This window comes from Lissotriton helveticus, chromosome 6, assembly GCF_964261635.1.
Source record: "Lissotriton helveticus chromosome 6, aLisHel1.1, whole genome shotgun sequence".
NCBI lineage: Eukaryota > Metazoa > Chordata > Amphibia > Caudata > Salamandridae > Lissotriton > Lissotriton helveticus.
In genome coordinates, this window is record NC_136067.1 from 509,548,682 (window position 1) to 509,570,244 (window position 21,563).

The window sequence follows — 21,563 nt, forward strand, 5'->3', positions numbered from 1 at the left end:
CTTATTAATCAAAGCGCCTCGTTCCCTGCTCTTTAGAAAACCTTCTTAGAGCTGCTGTCCGAATTTAGAAAACTCACGTGCCCCAAATATTTGCGATTTTTACGTCTCATAGACCCGACGCAGACTGCTCCCTAGGATGCGGCACAACAGGTTCGGTCGTTTGACCACGGGGGGGGGGGGGGGGGGGGGAGGGAGAGAGGAGGGGAAGGACATTGGGAGGGGGGAGATGCTGGGGTTGTTGATTTAGAGAAGTCTGAACGCTTCTTCTACGTTTGTTGGATGATACAAGGCATATTTTCATTATTGTTGTGATTATTCTGTTGAAATCATACAAATTCAATACATAAATGTAAACATAAAAAGATACAATGACGGAAAGAGGTTTGTAAAAGTGACTTTCAAAATTAAATCAAGATCCGTAAATTCAAAACTACCAAAAGTATATAGAAGTGCTATATACTTGCCAGATCTCATTTTTTAATTAGATAATGTGGTTCATATTTTAGTTGTAGTGACTATTGTACCGCAGGGAGCAGACACAAAACAGGAACTCTGGATGCTTCCAAAACGGATATTGGCAACACTTCACCTAAACAGAAGTATTAGCAATTTATGTAATGAAAAGTGTTTTGGCACTTAGTGATACATGGCTTTCAAGAACACGTATTTTTTCTACATGACAATAATTATGCTCACAATTGGCAGTCTTTCAGATACAGATAACACAGGAATTTCTTCTATGGTTTTGAAGATTATTTAGCACTTGCAGGAGTTGAAAGATTCTAATTCTTCAATGGTTTCGGAATGCAACTTTACGTTTCTTTTAGCTTTTCGTATTAGATATATCATATACCGAAAATAGACGTTACAGCTAGGCATATAAATAAAATAACAAATCTATCATGTAAGCTAATTTAGAAACACGAACTGCGACTTTAGTGAAAGTCGTCCATGCTGGAGTAAAATGCCAGAAAACAGTGTGAACAAAATGCTCGTATCAATAACAACCCCCTGCTGTTGCAGCTACTGTAATCAGGAAGTGCTGCACCATATTGCAATTCAGCACAGTCTTGATTCGTTTGGATTAACTGCAGGAATTGGCTTTATTTTACTGCTCAGAAATGTAACGCAGGCCTTCTCTTGCTGTTTCAGATCCCAGGAACCTCTTCTGTTGCAGTTCAAAAGAATTGGAAACCTTTGCATTGCCCAGCACATCCTAAAGGGCTAGGCCAACAACAGTCTTCAAAGACACGAATGAACGCAGTGGCAGCGGAAATCAAGCAGATCCGAGGCAGGAGGAAAACTGCTCGCATGCTGATGGTGGTTCTGCTGGTCTTTGCGCTCTGTTACCTGCCCATTAGTGTCCTCAATGTTCTGAAGAGGTAAAGATGCATCTCATTCCATCCTATCACTTACCACTGTGGAGACTGCATGATCGCTGAACTACTGTTTAACAGCAAGATAATTGTCAATAGCCTGAAACAAGCATTAGCAAAACCAATGGGTCTCGGCAATCCAAGAGCTATCAGCATTGTCAAACTCAATATCTTATAGCTATGCTGAATAGCAGCAGGGCTGCTGTTCAGCATTGCTGAAAGTCATGTAAAAATCCTAAGGATATGGTGGCCACTTCACTGTTTTTCTTCAAGTTACACACAAGCAGGTACACATGCATTAAATCCCCAGCCCTGCTGCCTCTGAAAGTGGAGAGGCAAGGCAGATGGAGCTTGGCTCAGGTTGGGTTTATTTATCTTTTGTTTAGGAGATACAAAAGAGCAGTTAAAGATGGAGAGGAAGGCGCAGCAAGAAAAATTAAAGCAATCTCCACCTGTGACACCTACAAATTGGGAAACAGCAACTTTCATGTTCTTATTCTGTTGGGAGAGGATGTGGGTTAACGGCTAGAACAGCTGATTTTGAAGCTGGCTCAGCTAGAGGTTCAAAATTCAGTGATTCTGGGCAAATTACTTAATCTCTCGTGCCTACAAATGAATGTGCCCCTGTGTATTGCAACTGGTACTGATGTAAAGTGATCTGATACCTTTGGATTGAGCTTACGCGATGCACAACTGCAAAGAACATGAAAGTAACACCAGCTTGCAATTTTCTTGCAATGCAGTTAATGCAGTTTAACAATCTATACACAGTTCTAAATGAAGCCCAGGTTAGAGGAGAACAGGGAGCTTGTAAAAACACAAGCTCAAACAGAAAGAAAAAAGAGGCTCCTAAATTGAAGCAATGGACGGATACAAGTACTTGGTCCATGCTCTGGGGAAGGGTTAAACACAAGAAGACACATGGCACATGCATGTCATGGGCAAATGAGGACAATTGATAGGAGAGTGACAATAGAGTGAGCAAATGGTAAGCCCATTGGTGAGCTGAAGCTGACAGATTGAATACAACATGTCTCTTTGAGACAGCGGTTGCGCGTCTATCCAGACCTAAAAAGGACCACTGATTATGTAGACCCGTTTATAAACAATATTGACACAAATTATCCCATTTCTACCTCATTACTGATATTCATACCTTAAAATGTAGGAATCAAAAGTAGGTGACTACTTTATTTTCTGGAGGAATTCTATTGTACCATGTGGAGAACATAAAACACCGCAGAGCTTGTTAGGTGTAAATAAACGACAGCATTTTCATTTACAGTGTCGTTTTTCTTACTGTTCTTTATGTCTGATGAACAGACAAAAATATAAATCCTTGTGAAGGTTTGGGTCTAGGAAATCGTTGCTAGCTTATGATTGCTGTAATACCTGCAAACGAAATATGTAAGAACCGTTGCCTCCTATAATATTTTACAAAAGAGTGAAGATAGAAAAAGCTCACATTACTCGAGTTAGCATAAATCGGACAATGAGTTCTCCTTCCAGAAAATCATGAATCATTGCCATATGTAATGGCATACCGTGCCTCCTGGCTGCTAATATTTTATTTAATTTTCAAATGCCCTTTTGAGAAAATGGTATCATCTTCGTGCTGTACAAGTTGTTACGCTTTTGATGCCTCAGTTGGCAGCTGTGTTCGCATCTCTCCTCTGAGGTTACAACATCCATCTTTGACAATTTTGTTTTTGGTATATTGTAATTTTTGAGAACTGGAGTTCTGATTTGCTAGAATTTACATGTCAGCCATTGGTGAACAGGGTGTCGAAAACTAGTGGTAATATACTTGCCATATTGAATCGAGTTAATACTTACAATTGCTTTAATAATAGGATCTGTCCTTCGAGTTATATATATATACACATATATACATTTATATATTAATGTATATATATATATATATATATATATATATATATATATATATATATATATATATATATATATATGTAAAGAAGCTTTAGAGAAATATGCGTATCTACTTTGTTGCCTAAAATGAATTACACATGTAACCCTTGGTCATACTTTCTAATATATTTTCGTTTAATTTCGTTTTTACCATGTATTTATACAAGTAATAATCTTCATCTGTGATTTGATATCCCATTAAAAACAAAGCATCACTATATAATGTTACAGTGCTCCTATTATTTAAAGGAGATCCATTTCACAAATGTCTAAACTGTTCCTTTATTTGAGTGCTAGATTACAATGTCCTTTATTGTATTAAATACCAGGTTCGCATGACTGGCATTGTGAAAACGTATGGAGATTATGTTCATTTACATCAGGATTGATTGTGTTTCTGGTTTCTATGGAGAACATTGCTTTTAGTTTAGTCTTCATCGAAGATATTTGTCTTGCTGCCTATCACCAATAAAAAAGGGTACCTATAACATGTATTATTGTTCCGCAAGCAGTAAATGGACAATCACTCCTAATCTAAAAATTGCTATTGAGTGAGGCATATCGTGGCAGAAGGGGTGTTGGCGTCCAGGATGAGCACAGACCCTGTGCCTGCCCTGTAGTTAGGGGGGTTCAAACAGACAATGGAACATTGCAAAATGTTTGGGAGAGACTGGATGAGTACATTCTCCAGCCGAGGACAACACATAGCAGTCTCTTAAAACGTATTCATTAACACAACACACTCTTTGTTCTGGGAAAAATGTGGCAAGCACAAATATGCTTATCACAAAAAGAGGTACAGGGGCTTGGTAGGTCCATCATACAGGCCCCAGATAGCTAAGACAAAAGCAATGGAATGCAGTTCCTAAGCAGGGGGAAGGGGTGTTAGATTGTACTTACCAGGTGTTACTCATGGAGAAGAAAAACTGGAATAGCTCCAATTATATCCTCTGGGTTCCTATGGTCGAGTAAAAACAACTGACTCAAAAGTCGTGCCAGAAGAGGGGAAATTAAATCCGCTTGAGCCGGGGATGTCTATATGCGGGTAGGTCCCGCGCTTCGGAGGACCTCATGCTGAGTGCTTTCTTCCTCACCATATTGGGTGTACCCTGGACGTCACGGTTGGGGCCAAAATAACCCCTTTTCTAGGTGTTCTCCAGAAGATATACCACACTTTTACTAATTTGTCCACCCTTCTACTTTCACACAGGACAAAGACACAAATGAGTCTAGACTGTAGGGACGTGGCCTTCATTACATATACACATGCCGTCCCCTCTAGAGTAGATGAGGATCCCCCGTCCTGATGAAATGCCAAGATCCAACTGGACGATTTAGAGCATGAAACATGTCGACCAACTTGACCCCACACATATCATTTCATTTTTTCATTTATAAACTTTATTTCGATTTTTAAAAAATCACAAAAGACAACACAGTACAAACACAGGGTCTAAAAATCATCAATAGACATTACGTTACACTATTCCAATACACCTGACTGTGGCTCAATCCTATAATACACTTTGATAAAACTATAAATAATTTAATACAACACTAAAACCCACCTATATAGTGGCCAAGAACAGTTCACCTTAAAAAGAGCATCGAACAATACATTAAAATTCATATACAAGCAAGTGACACATATTAAAATGGGAAGAAAGGGGGAGGAAAATTACGTACGCCTCCCTGCAGACAAGCGAATCCCCCACACCCAGCCCAAAAACTTAGCTAGGGCAATCACATAAGGGCCATCCACTGCAGATTTAAATAATCTGAATGCCTCACTGTGGACCCTGGTCGGCATAAAAGTACACAGGGGTTTTAGCCAGTATCTCCTCGGGTTGTGATACGCTGGACATGCAAATAACATATGGACCACCGTTTCATCCCTATCTGGGCAAAAAGGACATTGACTATTGCTGGCATACAAGTTAGACCACTTAGAAGTGAAGACCTTGGTAGGTAAAGTACCGACTCCAAACTGATGGAATAATTTACGATCACGAGTTGAGGAGATTAAATCCCAGTACTGTTCATAATTAGGTCCGGATTTAATATATAGGAAGGTGCTTAATAATGTAGGACTACTGGAAGATGTATACTGTTGGGAATAAATCCATTGCCAATAGGCTGTCTTTAGCTCTGTTTTAGAAGATAAGACACTTCCCTCTGGGGAGGTCCACAACCGGTTCAATCCCAACTCACTGAGAATATTTTTGAGACACCTGAACCACTCTATTTTATTGTTCACATCCATATCCCGAATTTCCCGCACGGCCAACTCATAGTTGGCTAATTCGGGAGTCCCCCAGAGTCTTCTCCAGTATAATACTGATCTATAACGGGCAACATCTCTTATGGAGTGACACCACAGGTCCATATAGAGAGGAATTAGGTGGGTTGATTGCGGCAAACCCGTTAAAGATCTTAAAAATTTGTTTTGTGCTACCACCAGCGCTAACAGATTCGCATGCGCCCACAACTCCGAACCATACAAAATTGTGGCACTGATTTTAGAATTGTAAATCTGCAGTACTGGGGCTACGGGTATGGTATAGGAGCGACTATTCTCCCTAAGCAACACACCAGAGAGTTGGGCATGTCTAACCATGAGACAGTCGATTTGGGGCTTCCAACTCATCTTTTTGTCAAGGGTTACCCCAAGATATGAAAAAGTCTCTGTTTGCTCCAAAGCACCTTCCTGCATCCTAACTTCACAGATTTGTTTAAAGGAGTTCTGGAGGACCATAAACTTCGTTTTGTCAACATTGACAATGAGGTCATGATCCTCACAGAACTCTTCGAATCTTGTCAGGGCACGTTGGATACCCTGTCTTGTTTTGGATACAATAAGGGTGTCATCGGCAAACATTAGGAGTGGGATCTTTTTTCCACCTAAGCTGGGGGCATCAGTTGGGCAGTTTTCAAAATATTTCAATACCCCATTTATATAGATGGAAAATGGAGTGGGTGCAAGGACGCACCCCTGCCTGACACCCTTCTCGACTGGGAACTTGTCGGTGGTGCGACCTGCTCTATCCCACCTAACCTGGGCATAGGTGTTTGTATGCAATTTAACAACAAAAGACAAAATCTCCAATGGCATACCCAACTTTACAAGGCTATGCCACAGTTTGGAGTGCAGGACTAGGTCAAATGCAGACCTAAGGTCCACAAATGCTGCGTAGATGGAACCTCTCCCCAGAGTAACAGTACGCCAATAGATGAGAATTAACCTGATCCACTGTACTGATACATTGTCGGAAGCCAGCTTGTAGGTCTGATAGGATGTGGCAATCGTCCATCCATGCCTGTATTCTCCCTAGTATCACTCTAGCCACAACTTTCTGAATGCAATCAATCAGGCTAATAGGTCTATAATTTCCTGGCAGTGAACGGTCCCCCTTTTTAAAAATGGGAAGGATGACAGCACCAGCCCAGGAACTTGGAATTGCTCCCCCTTGATCAATGGCACTCATTAAAAGTTGGATATATTTGGCCAGGATGCCAGATCTTGTACAAAAAGGTCTGCAGGAATGCAGTCTAGACCCGGAGCCCTTCCTTTGGGAACTTTAAGGAGGGCTACTTCTACCTCCTTACTGGAGATGCTAAGTGGAGGAGAGGATGATGGCACAACAAAGGTGTCCTGAGTGCCCCAGTTAATAGCAAATTGACCTTTGAAGTGACAAACCCACTGATCCGGTTCCACATGGTTGGTGGGAGCTTTACCAGGGTCCCCACTCCCCCATTTCACTAAGTGCCAAAATCGTGTCATATCCCTTCCAGAGCATGCGAGGAGAAGTTCCGCCCAATGGGCCTCATCCCATTCCCGTTTCGCCTTGAATTTTGCTACCTTGTAACCCAGCCGCTTCTGTCTTATAGAGGCCTGGTTCTTACTCCTAATTGCGGCTGCCAATAATTTGTAAGCAGCCTGACATTTGGAGTTATACCACAATGCTGCTTTGCACACAGATGATACTGGGCCTTTTGAGTTGTGTGTGATAAAAAAACCTTTCAATTGATTAAAAAGATGCTCATCTGTTTGTGCAACTCCATCCCTAGCCACCCCAATTCAGCCTCTGCCTGAAGGGTAACAATGGAATTAGCTACAAGGTTACTCATAGCTTGCAACTTCTCTGGGTCAAGTGCTACCTTGCACCATTTAAGACGTCTGGTGTCATTAGTCAGGTGGCCTTCTACGAAATGCAGACTATTTTGCGGTCCTACCAGATGCAATAGCCCGCATGGAAACTAGGAGTGGGTTGTGGTCACTTTCAGGCCAGGCAACCACCATCATATCAAGTAATTCTGGCCAAAGTTCCATATTGATAATAAAATAGTCAATACGACTATAACGATGCCCATTGCTAAATGTTGGGGTCCCAAACTTGTCGGACTTCGTGCGGCCATTGGCTGGTCTTAACACTATGTTCTAGGCACAGAGCTTTTAGCTGGAGAGCTGCTCTGGTCCACTTTTCTATGGGAGAAAGATCCAGCGGTGGAATTAACCATTGGTCGTTATCCTCAAAGCTAAGATTCATATCCTCACAATCAAGTGGTTCGTAAGTGCAATTAAAATCCCCTGCGATTATAATGTTGCTATTCCTTCTGTGTTGAGTTAAAAAAAACATCTAAGAGGTCTACTGTATCAGACGACTTCCCTCCTTGCAGACCCCTAGAATGAACATTAATAAATACAATGTCCTGGGTACTGCCATAGGCTAGCTTGAGAATAAGAATGTCCCGTGAATCAATAACAATCTCCTCTAGATTGTAGGAGAGGGACTGCCTAATCCAGATTGACAAGCCACCCTTCGGTCTACACCTTTCTCCCTGAACTGCTGTTTAGGAAAGTTAATATATCCCTCAAAGAACACCTTGTCCACTGCCCAAGTTTCTTGAAAAAATATGATATCCTGTTCCTCAATAAATGTGGTCCATTCCGTAGAGACTAATTTACTTATAAGCCCCCAACGTTCCAGGATGCTATTTTGAGAACTGCGGGAGCCTCCAAAGGTGTACTTGATAGAAGGCCTAAATCAGAAATTGTTGTGGAAAAGGGTAGAACATTATCACTGATAATACAGCGTGGAGCCATGTCGATGGCATAGGACCCCAGTGTGACCAGACTGTCCAGGCTGCTGCAGTGGGACACTCGGTGTCCCCTACCACGGGAGTTATACACTCCATTGCTACTACTTTCCTGAACCCATCGTGAGGAGGCGTTGGTTGGCTGGGATGCTAGACCCAGTCAATCAATATCCTCTAGATAGTTAAACGATTCAAATCTATTAAAAGTTGGGAAAGAATATTCATATTTCCCCTGAGCTGGTGGTACACGATTGCTAACAACCCTCAGCATTTGCATGGACCGTGTGTCTTGATAAAAATACCCCAGAGGTAGGATGTTTATACTTTCCTCACTCAAATACCGTGAGCAAGCCCTATCTAGAATTGTCTTTACTAAGCAGGGACACCCAGAATTAACCACCACTCAGTCACCACTACTTGTTTACTTTGATTTACCTATCCACGCAATTCTGCAGGCCATTTTGTAGCCCCTGAATACCTGACCCCCACAACCTTGTTTTAGAATCTAATAGATGGAGGGCCTTATTCCTCAAAGAGACCCAGTTTTCCTCGACACCAGATTGTAGGTGGGGTACGTTAGTAAGGACAATACAATAGGGCGTTGCTCGGGGGGTAAGTTAAGAATTCCATTACAGTGATGGCTGTTCAAACCTCCCTGGCGAGCCCTATTATGAATGCCGCTCCCTAATATTGCTCCTCTGCCAGTTACCAATGTGTCAGAAACCCAATAAATTGCCCATCGGACACAGGGAGGGCTCTGCCACATTTGTACTTGCCAACGCCTTATTGCTAATAGGTAAAACAGTGGGAACAGTTGGAGCTGGAGCTAATGCTTCAATGGGAACAATAGGACAACTTGGAATATTACTCAATAATTGGTGCTCGATGTTAGTTAGTCTTTGACTAATATTTGACAATTTTAATACCAACGGATCAAACTTTGCCTGTAATAGTTCTTCAAACTTGGCAATAAGCCTCACCTCCACATCACAAGGCATCTGCTTAAGGCTGATCGGGGGAATAGTGAATGTCGGACTAGAAATCTTGGGAGTGGCAGCCTCTTGTTAGTGGCCTTTCTTACCACGAGGGGGCCCTTTAGTTTTGGCCACTTTATTAACCTGATGCAGGGCGGGAGGGAGCCCACCCGCCTTCCTCTTTTTGGATGGGACTGAAACTCGGCCCTCCCCCTTTTTAGCCTGGGATTGGCACTGCTGGCGTGTTAAAATCATGTCAGGAGAGGAAATAGTGGTGTTATGATCGCTCCCTAGAGGTGGGGGTGAGGGAACAACTAGCAGCGAAGGAGAAAGGCCAGAAGATGATTGTAGTGGTAGTTCTGTAGCCGAACCCACCCCCTCTTGTGGACAAATGAGTGGAGCCCCAGCTGATACTCTACGGGGATCGATGGATAATCTTCTTTGAGTGAGCTCGATCTCTTTGATGAAAACAGATTCGTCTCTCAGAAGAAAAGCATCGAGTGTCCCGACAACAACCTTTTGGGTGGTCATACTCATGTTGTACTTCTAAAACCAAGACCTGATTACCATAGAAGAAACAGGGGACTTTAAAAAAGAGAGAAAGAAAAAGAGAGGACTTCAACAAATATCAGTCACTAACCAGCTCTGTATTGAGGCCAATTTAAAGATGAAAAGGGGGTGACCCAGCCCAGCCTCCTCCGGGCTTCGACGGGCTTCGACGGGCCTGCCCTTGGCCCGGGCACGCCCGCGCGCGTCCCGCGCTGCGGGAGATGCCCTGTTGATCTTAAGCGCCTCCGGGCGCTGATGGATGACGCAAGCAGAGGGTGCCCCACAGGAATGCTGGGAGACTGATTCTCCCGCAGACCAGCAACCAGTCCCCAGCAATGTCGCAAACAAACAACTGCCCCGCATTAAAAAACGGCGGACTGAGAGCAGGTAGGTCCGTTGTTACCAGATGCTGCGATGGCAGCGAAAGTCAGTGAAACAACCAGCCAGGTTCAAAAAGCGTCCCCACACATATCAGTCTGAGCTCAAGCTGGTATAATTTCCCCTCTTTAGCCACGACTTTTCAGTCCATTGTTTTTACTCATAGCATAGGAACTCAGCAAATAAAATTGTTTTTGGGGAGTCCTAAAGCTATTTTTAATTCACATTTTTTTCTTCCAATCTCTACTCACTACACATATGCTCCAATACAATTTTTTAGCTTCACGTCGGCAACCAAAGAAGACCTCTGGCAAAGAGCCCCCCTGCTGGGCCCGTTGGGCATTGGAGCACTGGCCCAACGAGGAGCTGCCCGATGATGAAGCATGACACCCTTCGGGTGTGTCATGGCTCTTACTCATAATTGGAGCTATTCCATCTTCCATCTAGTGGAGAAGTGTGGCTCAATGGTTAGAGCGGCAGACCCTGATGCAGAAGTCTAGCCCGGGACCAGGGCTCAATTCCACGCCTCGGCGGGTCTTGGGCTCAAAATTCCACGGACCTGATAATTCTCGCCTCGGCGCCTATTCCAATCATGGAGTCCCACTCTGCAACTCTGGGCAATAGCTTGCTTAATCTCCACAATGGCCCTCACAACGCTAAAGATGCCTGGCCTCCACCTTGGGGGTGCCCAGGAGTGGACACCTCACAGGGAAAGCCAGGATGGGTTCCACAGCGGTATACGTACAAGCGCCTTGAGACCCTTGCGGGTGAGTAGAGCGCTATACAAGTATCAATTTACATCTTCAGTTTTTCTTCTCCATAAGGAACACCTGGTATCTGCCATCTAAACCCCCTCCTTCCCCGCTTCCCCCCGTTAGGAACTGCATACCCTTGCTTTTGCTAAGTACAAATATGCACCACACACTCTTTCCGTACAAGACCTTCCAATCCCTATGCCATTAAAATCAAAAACGTATCTTTCACGTATCAGTACATATTTACATGAGTTAAAAATGCCTCTCCAATGCACCTGAATACATGTCAATTTGCTATTTTAAGGAGATTGTAGGCTATTTGGTTATAGACAATTGGGTGACTTCTTCTTTTAATACATTTGGGGGCAGATTTATGTCGGACTTGCGCCACGTTTACGCGCCGTTGCGTCACGCAACGGCAGCGTAAATGTGGCGCATCCCTGCAACCCATTTACAACGTGACGCATCTAGGCAGATGCGTCACGTTGTAAAGCCCTGCGCCACATGTGGGCGTTCCGGCGCAGGGTGGGCGTTCCGGGGCAGGTGCGCCTCGCAAAAGTGCCTGCGTGAAATCTACAAGATTTCATGCAGGCACTTTTAGGCCAATGCTGCGTCAAAACCCTGCGCCTGCTTGAAGCAGGCGTAAGGCCTGACGCAGCATTGGACAGATAGGGCACCCCCGAGTCTTGCTGGAGCTGCATCGCGCTTGCGACGCAACTCCAGCAATGCGCCACCTTTACGGCACAGATGCGTCACGCATCTGTGCCGTTTTCGCCCCATGGTGCACCGCATTGTAAATGCAGTGCACCATGGGTGGCGGAGCTGCGGCGCACAATAACTGGCGCATCCCAGAGGATGCGCCAGTTATTGTTAATCTGCCCCTTGGTGTCTGATGTACTACTGCCTGTCTGCATGCACATTTTGTAAATTACACACCAACTAGTCCTCGAACATGTATGCAATTAGAGATGTGACCTATGTTCAAAGCGGTTAAATTTCAACTCCCCAGGAAGTCACAAACATAAAGCCTAATGAATATTAATTTGGGAGGTTGCTATTTATGACCTTGTGAGTTTGACTTCAAATGCAGTGATGATGGCCAGGACGGCACCAGCAGTGTGCCATTATTGTGCTTGGGCTCCACCCACCATCATTTTGTACGATGGTCAATGCCTGGCCCTTGCCCTAAATGAGTGGCAGGTAGATGGGTGCTTATATTTTGGAGGAGAGGAGTTGTGCAGCAGCCAGAGCGGCTGACTCTGGAGCACGGGGTCCATAGTTCGATCACCGGCGGCAACTCAGCTCAACATCATGTGACTCTAGGCAATAGCTCACTTAACCTCCCTGAAGGCCCCCAGTGCCATAAACTCTTAAGGGTGTGATATGTTTGCGCTTTACAAATAGGAATTATTTGTGGCCCAATGTGCAGATGGGAGTAAAGGTAGACTTTATTTAAATCATCTTCATTTTCACCTCAGTGGAACAGGAAGGGGTAGGCCAGCAGTGTCACGATTATAGTCTGAGGTACTGCATAAGGATTCATGTCACTCATACCAGACTCACCTCTACGTTTCTCTCTTCTAACAAGGTAGGGTGGGATCGGCCAACCTCATCAGACCCCAACGCTCTACTGAGAAAGAGAGAGGAGAGGCTGAGAAGTGCTTCTCTCCCTGATTGGAGAGGAGGAGATCCGGGCGAGTCATACCATGTGTTTAGTGTATGGATTAGGAACTGTCTCTAGACTGGTCAAAGCTGCGTGCAGCTGCAGAGTGCTCTGCACACATGCAAGCATGACTGAATTACTCGTAGAAAGGGTAATACATGTTTCAGCAGTTCCTTGGGGTTAGCAGACTCCTCCCAGTTACCCTCTACTGCTGCATGATGTGATGTAACGCTGGAGACCTACTGGCTCTCCAGTCATCTCATAGTTTCCACTCCTCTTTCATTCTCTCTTTCTCCTTTTCTGATGACTGGTCTGCTATCTTCTCATCTTCTCTCTCACTGTTTCCCTCTCTCTCTCATTCCCTCTCTATATTCCCATCTCTGTTTCCCCCTTTCTCTCTGCGGGCGTGCCTGCTCTGCTAGTTTCTCTCTCTCTTTCTCTTCCTTGGCCCTTTTACGCTGCTATGTTTGTAGCGTTCTCTATGATTGCATCTCATTTCCCACTTCCTTTCTTGATTTTCTCTCTTAACCATTTGCACTCTCTATCTCCCCAGTGTTCCTCGTCTCCCTCTACCTCCCTTCCCTATCTCAATTCCACTTGCACTTATGATATATTTGTATAACATAAAAGTATAATTAAACGTTTACCAGGCAACTAGGCAGTGGCAGAAAGTAAAAGTGATGCAAGTGACTGCAATAGTAACAGCAGTCAAACGATCCATACGACCCTCTGTATTTACCATCCATATCAGTCAGTAATTTTACTACTGCACTATTATTCTGGGCTTTTGTTTCTGAGAGATGAGGATTTGCTACTAAAGAGCTGACATTTTAGTCCTTCTTTGCTATTTACCGCAGATGTTTGCCTACCGTGAAACTATTAAAATATATTTCCTGTCTTCTGTCTCTATATTATGGGAAAGGGTTGGCTGGTTCTCCTAGCCCTACTGCTAGGTTTCCACTATTCTGGAGAGAGTATGGCTCACTCAACAAATCAAAGATTCCTTGTAAAACATAATTAGTGTCCTTTCAAAATTGCCCATGGAATTCAATGGCTTTTGGGTAGGTTACTGTGGGAAATCGTAGAAAATGCTGCATTATGTTTTTTAAAGTAAAGTCTCGGAAGCAAACACCTCATCGCATCTTTATTAGAGGGGTTCAGTTTCTCTTACTCACTCACACAATGCAATTTACGATATGTATTTATTCTGCACTATTGAAAAAGTTCACAAGCCATCATCACTGCAATGACAGCAGTCCCCTGTCCCTGCATTTGCCTTCCGAAATGGAAAACGTTTGTTAAAACCAGCCTGTGTACATTCAAGGGACAGGTGCAACTTCAAGAACAAATGGGTCATATTTGTGAAGCAATAGGGCAAATAAAGTGGTCCAATGAACAACTGCCTGCTCCTCTTACACCTCATGATTTGATTTACATATGAAAGTAGACCCACATGGACAGCTTCCCCTTTGAAAATTATTTACCACCTACTTGGGAGTCAGTAACTGTTTGATGATTTGCAACCACAATTGAGGGAACAAGCCATGTATAAATTTAGTATACAGTGCAATTAGGAAGGTAGACCACTTTCCTATCCTTTCATAATTGTAAGTCGTAAGAAGTAGCAAAAAGCATTTTGTGAGTCTGAAAGGCTTTTCTGACTCATAAAATGCCTTTGACACATTAGATCTTTGTAGTTTGCATTCTCAAAGTCTGTGATTTTACCAATTGCAGACTTTGAGAATGCAGAATCCAACGATTCATTGGGCCCATTATTTGTCTAAATCACCTAGGTAAAAGCGGCAAAACTATGGAAACTTCCTGCCTTCTTCTTTGCAAATGCACCATCAGCTATTACCTTTGCATAAAGCTTTAAAAACTTGTCCCACTAACGATTGTCTGCTTTGTGCTAACACTGTATCTCAACGCCAGGAACATTTCAGATATCTGTCACTATCTATCAATATCCTTTACATTACTTTACACTGCCTTACCTTTAGTGCTGTTTCTCACAGATAGATCTGTTTTGACTTTATGGAATGAGTGCTGATATCAACTGCAATGAAATATGATGATGTTTGTCATTTGAATTAGACGTCTCCTTCCGATTCCACTCTTGTAATTGCTGTCAGTACCGGCCACATTTCTCTTTTTTATTTTTATTTATTTATTTATTTTTTATTGGGAAAGGACATATTAACGGCATTACATACAAAAAGTAACAAAATACACAATGTCTATGTCATTGCCCACTTTTTAATTATATTCCACAACCCCCCTCCCATTCCCTCCCCCCAAACCACTACCGGAGGACGGAAATCACCATAAAGAAAATACTCAGAAAAAAGAAAACTACACAAACTTGGTCAAAAAGAAAGCATCTTCAGTTTCGTCTCAGATTGTATCATGATTACTTCCTCTTATAGGTCTATAAATTCAGCCAATTCATTAAAGGCTCCCAAATCAATTCCCCTTCTCTGCGAGTCCTTGGACCTTTCCTCTTAAATATCAGTAGTTCCCACTTTCCTACGTTTATAAATTTACTAAACAATTCAAAAAAATTCGGGGGAGTAGGATCTAACCATATCGTTGCTATACACAATCTCAATATGGCCATAGCAATATATATTAGCTTCTTCTCTGATTCAGACAGATCCATATCGCCTATTCCCAACACTATAACCTGTGGTGACAATTGTGTCCTATGACCAATAATCAGTTCTAGCTGTTGTTCAATTTCATTCAGCAGTGGAGTCAGGCTACGGCAGGATGCAAACATGTGAATACTATCCACAGCAAACTCCCCACATATAGGACAGTTTACTCCATCAACTCCGCCCCATTGTTCAATATGATGTGGAGTAATATACAGATTTAGCCATGTCTTAAAACATTGGACCTGCAGGTTTGCCGATATAGTGGCTGAATAGCTACAGCCCAATGACTTTTCGCACACATCCTGCCCAGCCTGTACTCCAATTTGCCAGGGGTTAAAGTGCTTGTCTAAGTCATCACTTCTAGTTTCATTTACCAGTTTATACATCATAGAAATGTTTGAATGGCCTCCCTGAAAAGCTTCCACTAACGGAATACGAACCCAACTGACCAAAAAATCCCGGATTTGCAGAAATTTGAAAAAATGCCGATTACTTATACCAAATTTTCGTCCTATGCAATCAAAAGTCATAATCCCCGTTTCCGTAACAATATCACCTATTGTCAGGACTCCTTGTGCATTCCATTCTCTAAAATAGCCATCCCTAAAAATGTCCGGTAACAGAGTATTTCCAATAAAAGGAGTGTAAATATGTAATCTCCCCACTTTAAATAATTTCCGGACGGCGGTCCAAACCTTAAAAGCCGCCAGCAAAATCTTGAACCTTACCCGCTTAAAATAAGCAAAATCAATATGCCTAAAAAGCAAACCGTTACCCTCTTCCCCATAAGTTAAACAATAAATTGACACATCAGAACCGGGAAGATCCTCCCCATCTACTAGTTCACCTATATGTCTCAGCATTATTGACCAATAATAACACTGAAAATTAGGTAGAGACCAACCCCCCCTCTCTCTCGGTAACGTCATATATTTCATAGCCCTTCTGGGTCTTTTACCTGCCCATACAAACCAGGAAATAATGCGTTCCATTTTTTTGAACCAAATCTGATCCACTAATAAAGAAATGGCTCTCAGAATATACAACATTTTTGTAAAAAAAATCATTTTTACAACGTTGCATCTCCCCATCAATGTTAGCTGTAAATTATTAATCCGTCGCGCCTCAATTTCTATTTTATCTAACAAGGGATTTAAATTAATCTCCACAATCTCCTCAGGTTTGGCACTAATCTCAATTCCTAGATATTTAGCATGGGCAACAACCCGTGCATCCACCAAATTAATTTTATTGTTGCAAATTATTTGGATTTTAGCCTCATTTAAAGGAAATCCTGATATCCTGCCGAACTGTAATGTCATACGTTGAATTTCTGGTAGTGCACTATGCGGGTAGTCCGTCAATATGGCAAGGTCATCTGCATAGCCCAAAATTTTAGTATCACCACCTCGGGCTCTAACAGGCTGAATCAAAATATTGGAAAGACATTTTTTAATTAGGGGATCAATGTACATTGCAAATAATAAAGGGGAGCAGGGACATCCCAGCCGTGTACCTCTTAAAATGTCAATTGAGTCAGTCTGACTTCCCAAAACCGATACCTTAGCCGTTGGATTTTTATACATGCTCTGAATAGCACAAATATAACGATCGCCAAGACCATAATGCCTCAATACGGCCCATAAAAAAGGCCAGGAGACCCTATCAAAGGCTTTCTCCGCATCCAGCAGAATTAAAGCCATGGGGTCTCCTGAAACCTTAGTAAAATCAAATAGAGCAATTGATCGGCATATATGGTCGGTCGTTTCTCTACCGGGCACAAAGCCATGTTGTTAAGAGGACACAAGTTTCTTAATCACCCCAGAGAGCCGATTCGCTAAAATCTTAGCATAAATTTTGATGTCACTATTGATAAGCGTGATTGGTCGGTAAGACCCCATATCAGTGGGGTTCTTACCTTTCTTTGAGAAGGTAGCGATTGTAGATCTCTGCCATGATTCAGGCAGTGCCTCCCCCTTTTGCACTCTGAAGAACAACTCCAACATAACTGGAGTGAGCTGAGATCGGAAGGTCTTATAAAATTCTCCTTGAATAACATCTGGGCCGACAGCCTTACCTACAGGGAGAGAATCTATAGCTCTCCAGAGCTCGTCAGCTCTGATTTCAGCCTCCAATATGGCTAATTCACCAGGGGAAAGGGCCTCGACCTCAACCTCTTTTAAATATTCCTGAATTTCACGTTGTAGTACCTCGTTATCGTTAATATCCTCATGATACAATTTTTGATAACATTTTTGAAAAGCTAGAGCTATAGCCCCCTCCTCAGATACTAAGCCAACATCCGGATTGCAAATACTCTTAATCCGTGAAAAAGTCTCTCTTTCCCTAGTTCTCGCAGCTAACATTTATCCCACTCTCTCACTGTTTTCAAACATTTTTGATCGCCAAGCTACAAATTTACTAGCAGCTTTAGCCTGCATCAATTCAGTTATAGCTGACTTAGCAATGATGGTCTGTGTTTGAGCCATATCGCTATCCTCACCCGGCATAATCACCTGAATCAAGTTTACCTCAGCCTCCTCTAGATCTTTGTACAGTCTCTGTATTTTTACCTTCTCTTTCCTCTGACTCTCCCAACCATACCGGGTTGTTTCCCCCCTTATCCCAGCCTTAAGCGTATCCCAGACATTTTAAATATCTGTGCTATCCAAATTGTCCTCTAAGAAACCAGTAATCCATGGGGTCATATCCTCAATATACTTGCTATCCGTAAACAAACCTCGGTTAAATGTCCAAGCGCCGGGTTAATCCGACTTAGTTGTACATTAACCTCGAGCACAAGCGGGTTATGGTCTGACATAACTCTTGGGAACCGAGTCACAATGGGAACCTGGAGCAAATGATGGAGAAATAAAAAAATAATCAAGCCTAGAGCAAATCCTATGGGGTGCAGAGAAAAAAGTATATCCCGGGTCATTCCGATTAAAGACGGCCCAGGCATCAATCAAACCGTGCACATCCATCATATAACGTAAGGCTCCATATACTTTAGGTTTCCTCCCTACATAAGACATTCTAGGTTGATTCATAAGTTCACAATCCAGATTTATATTGAAATCCCCACAAATAATAAATGGGGCCGGCCAACCTACCAGCTCCAAGTTTAGCCACTTATACAATTCAGGATCATCAAGTACTGGGCCGTATATACAACATAATGTAAAAATTTTATCCAGGAACTTGCCATGCACGATAATCCAGCGACCAAAACTATCCACAGAAGAGCGGGTTATGTTCACCTTTCCCCTACGAGCCAGGATCGCTACTCCTTTAATTTTAGCTTCCAATTTAGTCCAAGAGACTAACTGATATCCTTCCAACTCCAGGAGTTTATGCTGACTGGCCTCGATGTGCATTTTCTGAAGGCAGATCTTCCCTAATTCGGCGCCGTTTAACCGGGTCGTTAAGCCCACAGATATTGATAGTGGCTATTCAAATATTAGCCATGATTCCTAACAAATGTACCTAAGGAAGAAAACAACAAAAAACAATTGACCAACATCCCCTACATCATTTGCCTTCTTTCTGGGAATTATGTTCTGTCCTGATCGTCCCGCCTCCAGTAGCTTCTCCCCCTCCCTTGAACTCCCTCCCCCCTTCTCCCTCAACCCCCTACCCCAAAAACAGACAAAATAGGTCCACAGACCCATGTGATGCCTCCCACTTCCCGAGTACCCCCTGGTCACCCCCTGTCTGCATATCCTGCCCAAAATATGAGTAGGAAAAACTCAAAAAATCACAGAAATATCATCAGTGAAAGAGAAAGAAAAAAAAGGGCCAATTAAATAGATACAACACTTTAGTGCTGTGAAAAAAAGCCTAAGATCCCAGTGAGTAATTAGCATTTAACACCTTGACCCCAAGTCCATATCACATCAGGAAGTTCTTTTAAGTACTCCTTCGCTTGTATTTCTGAAGAAAATACTCGCATCTTGCCCCGACAGATAACCTTTAAGCGAGCCGGGTTCATTAGAAACACCTCGCAGCCTTTCTTTTGAAAAGGAGTAATCAGTAGACGAAGCCGCCACCTTCGTTCCACTGTTGCGTGGCAAAAATCCGGGCGGACGAAGAATGTATGTTCTTCTGCAGTTCTTTTGGCATCTGGGCGGGCTTTCTCAAAAACGGCTTGCCTCAAAAGAAAATTACCAAAAAAAATCAAAATAGCCCTTGGTTTTGCTTCGGGATCAGAGTTCTTGTAGAAATAGGCAATCCCTCGGACACTGCCACATTGCTGTGTTCTTGAACCAGAATCTCTGGGGCCTCCAACATTCCAAAACTGTTTAATGCACTAGCACTAATCACATCTTTTTCCTGGCCATCAGAAATTTTATCAGCCCCACCATCTATGCCCTGCATATCCGGAGCCGATTCTTTACCATCAGTGCCAATAGTTCTGCTACCAGCGAGTGAATTTCGCATATCTTCAGAGTTTTGTGTGTCTGTTTCACCCGAATTTGCTTTCACAAAGAACATCCCTGGGACGGTAGCTGTTTTCCCCTGTCCCGAGGCTCCCGCCACAACTACGGGAATCCCGGGCTTCCCACCTAGTGACGTTTTCTCTGGCAGCTTCCCCTTCAACAGCACTATTTTTTTGGCACTCACCACCGTTCCCTTCGAGGCGGGTTTCTCGGTCTTATCCTGCCTCCCCAGCTTCTCAGCAGTCTCTCCTGTCGCCGGTATTTTCTTTTTAATGCCGGCCGGACCCTCCTCCGTAACGTTTGCCGCTGCGACGGACCTGCTCCCGTTCTTCCGAGGAGGCATTGGGCTGGGTTCACCTCCGGTCCTATCAAGTCCGGTCTGAGTGCTCTACAGCCACACCCGCCAGGTCCCCAGGTGCGCTTGACTCCGTAAGGCGGTGCTTGCCAGCCGAGCTGACCGGAGCCACAGCCTCTGAGCTCCCCACTCAATCAGCATCAGATCTCTGACCACCAAACACCGAACAGCAGTTCTCCCTCGCGGTGCAGGTACGGCCTTGAAGTTCCACTTGCATTTTTTCCTCCTTTCACTGCGAAAAAGCTTCTCTTACTCCATACAAACAAACATAAACTAGCCAAGTCAGACAGGGAGTGACGCTCACTCGGTTCAAGCGGCCGCCATCTTGCCCAACTACTAACCACCGGCCACATTTCTCATGGGCATCAGAACTCAGGTGTCTTTGCTTTTTGTGATAAACTTTTTTTCTGCTTTGTCTGCGTCATGCTTTCTGGATACTTCTTTTACTTTCCCAAAATGTTGTGACACCTAAATTAGTTATGCACAACACTGTAAAGGATAGTTAATTCAAATTATTCAAAGAGTTGAATTGCACATATGCTGCAAAATAATGTCATCAAACGCAAATACTATACCTAAGTTCTACAGACATCACAGTTTGAGACTTTTCTGGAAGTGGTTCTATGAGTATTTTAATGTAATCATTAGTGAGCCTATGAAGCATGAGCAGTAGGAGGGGTTCATTTATCATACCAGCAAAAGTGGTTAAAATGCTCCATGACAGAGTAACTAGTGATGTTTTATACTTTAAGAAAAACATGTCACTTCCTTCACTACATTCTATGTTCAGAATTCTAAGCTGCCATGTAAATCCTAATGAGGGCTTGTCAGAGTTCCAGAAAGCCAGATACATTCTCTCAAATGTCTTCCTCTGTCAATCGGTTTGCACAGATTTCAAGAATGGGTCATGCTCTGGCAGGTGAAGGGTGAGGACCACATGACTTTGTAGTTGCCCATGATTGGTGGTAGGTTCAGATACCGCCGTAGGTCTGATTACTCTGTAGTGGACAATATTGTGTTGAATTCACACACAACAATAAGAAATGTGTTCTTCCGAACAGATTAATTTCTTTAGCATGGATGAAATATATGTGCTGCACATGCACTTTTATTTGTCACTCTTTGCACAATAACATTCTGACTAAACTTCAACATATTGTTGATGTAAAGGAATGTGAATGTAATGAATAATACATATTGCATCCACTTTTGAAACACACAATAAGCCTTGTGTTGATCATTGATAGATAATAATTTGTTTGAAATGAGATCATGTTGTATAACATTTGAAAGATGTAAAAGGAATTCCGACAGACCTACGTGTGACTAAACTGATTCCCTAACCAGGTACTGAGAAACACAAGATAGCCACATTAGATATTACATGTCTC

General features: G+C 43.0%; 1 protein-coding gene across 1 annotated transcript in view; it reads left to right on the plus strand.

Moving 5' to 3' along the window:
- Positions 1–21,563, plus strand: part of HCRTR2 (hypocretin receptor 2) — a 1,670,131-nt gene that overhangs the window by 1,196,784 nt on the left and 451,784 nt on the right. Inside the window, exon 5 of the mRNA XM_078646799.1 lies at positions 1,153–1,382. Coding sequence (XP_078502925.1) covers positions 1,153–1,382 — 230 coding nt within the window. The remainder of the gene's footprint in view (positions 1–1,152; positions 1,383–21,563) is intronic.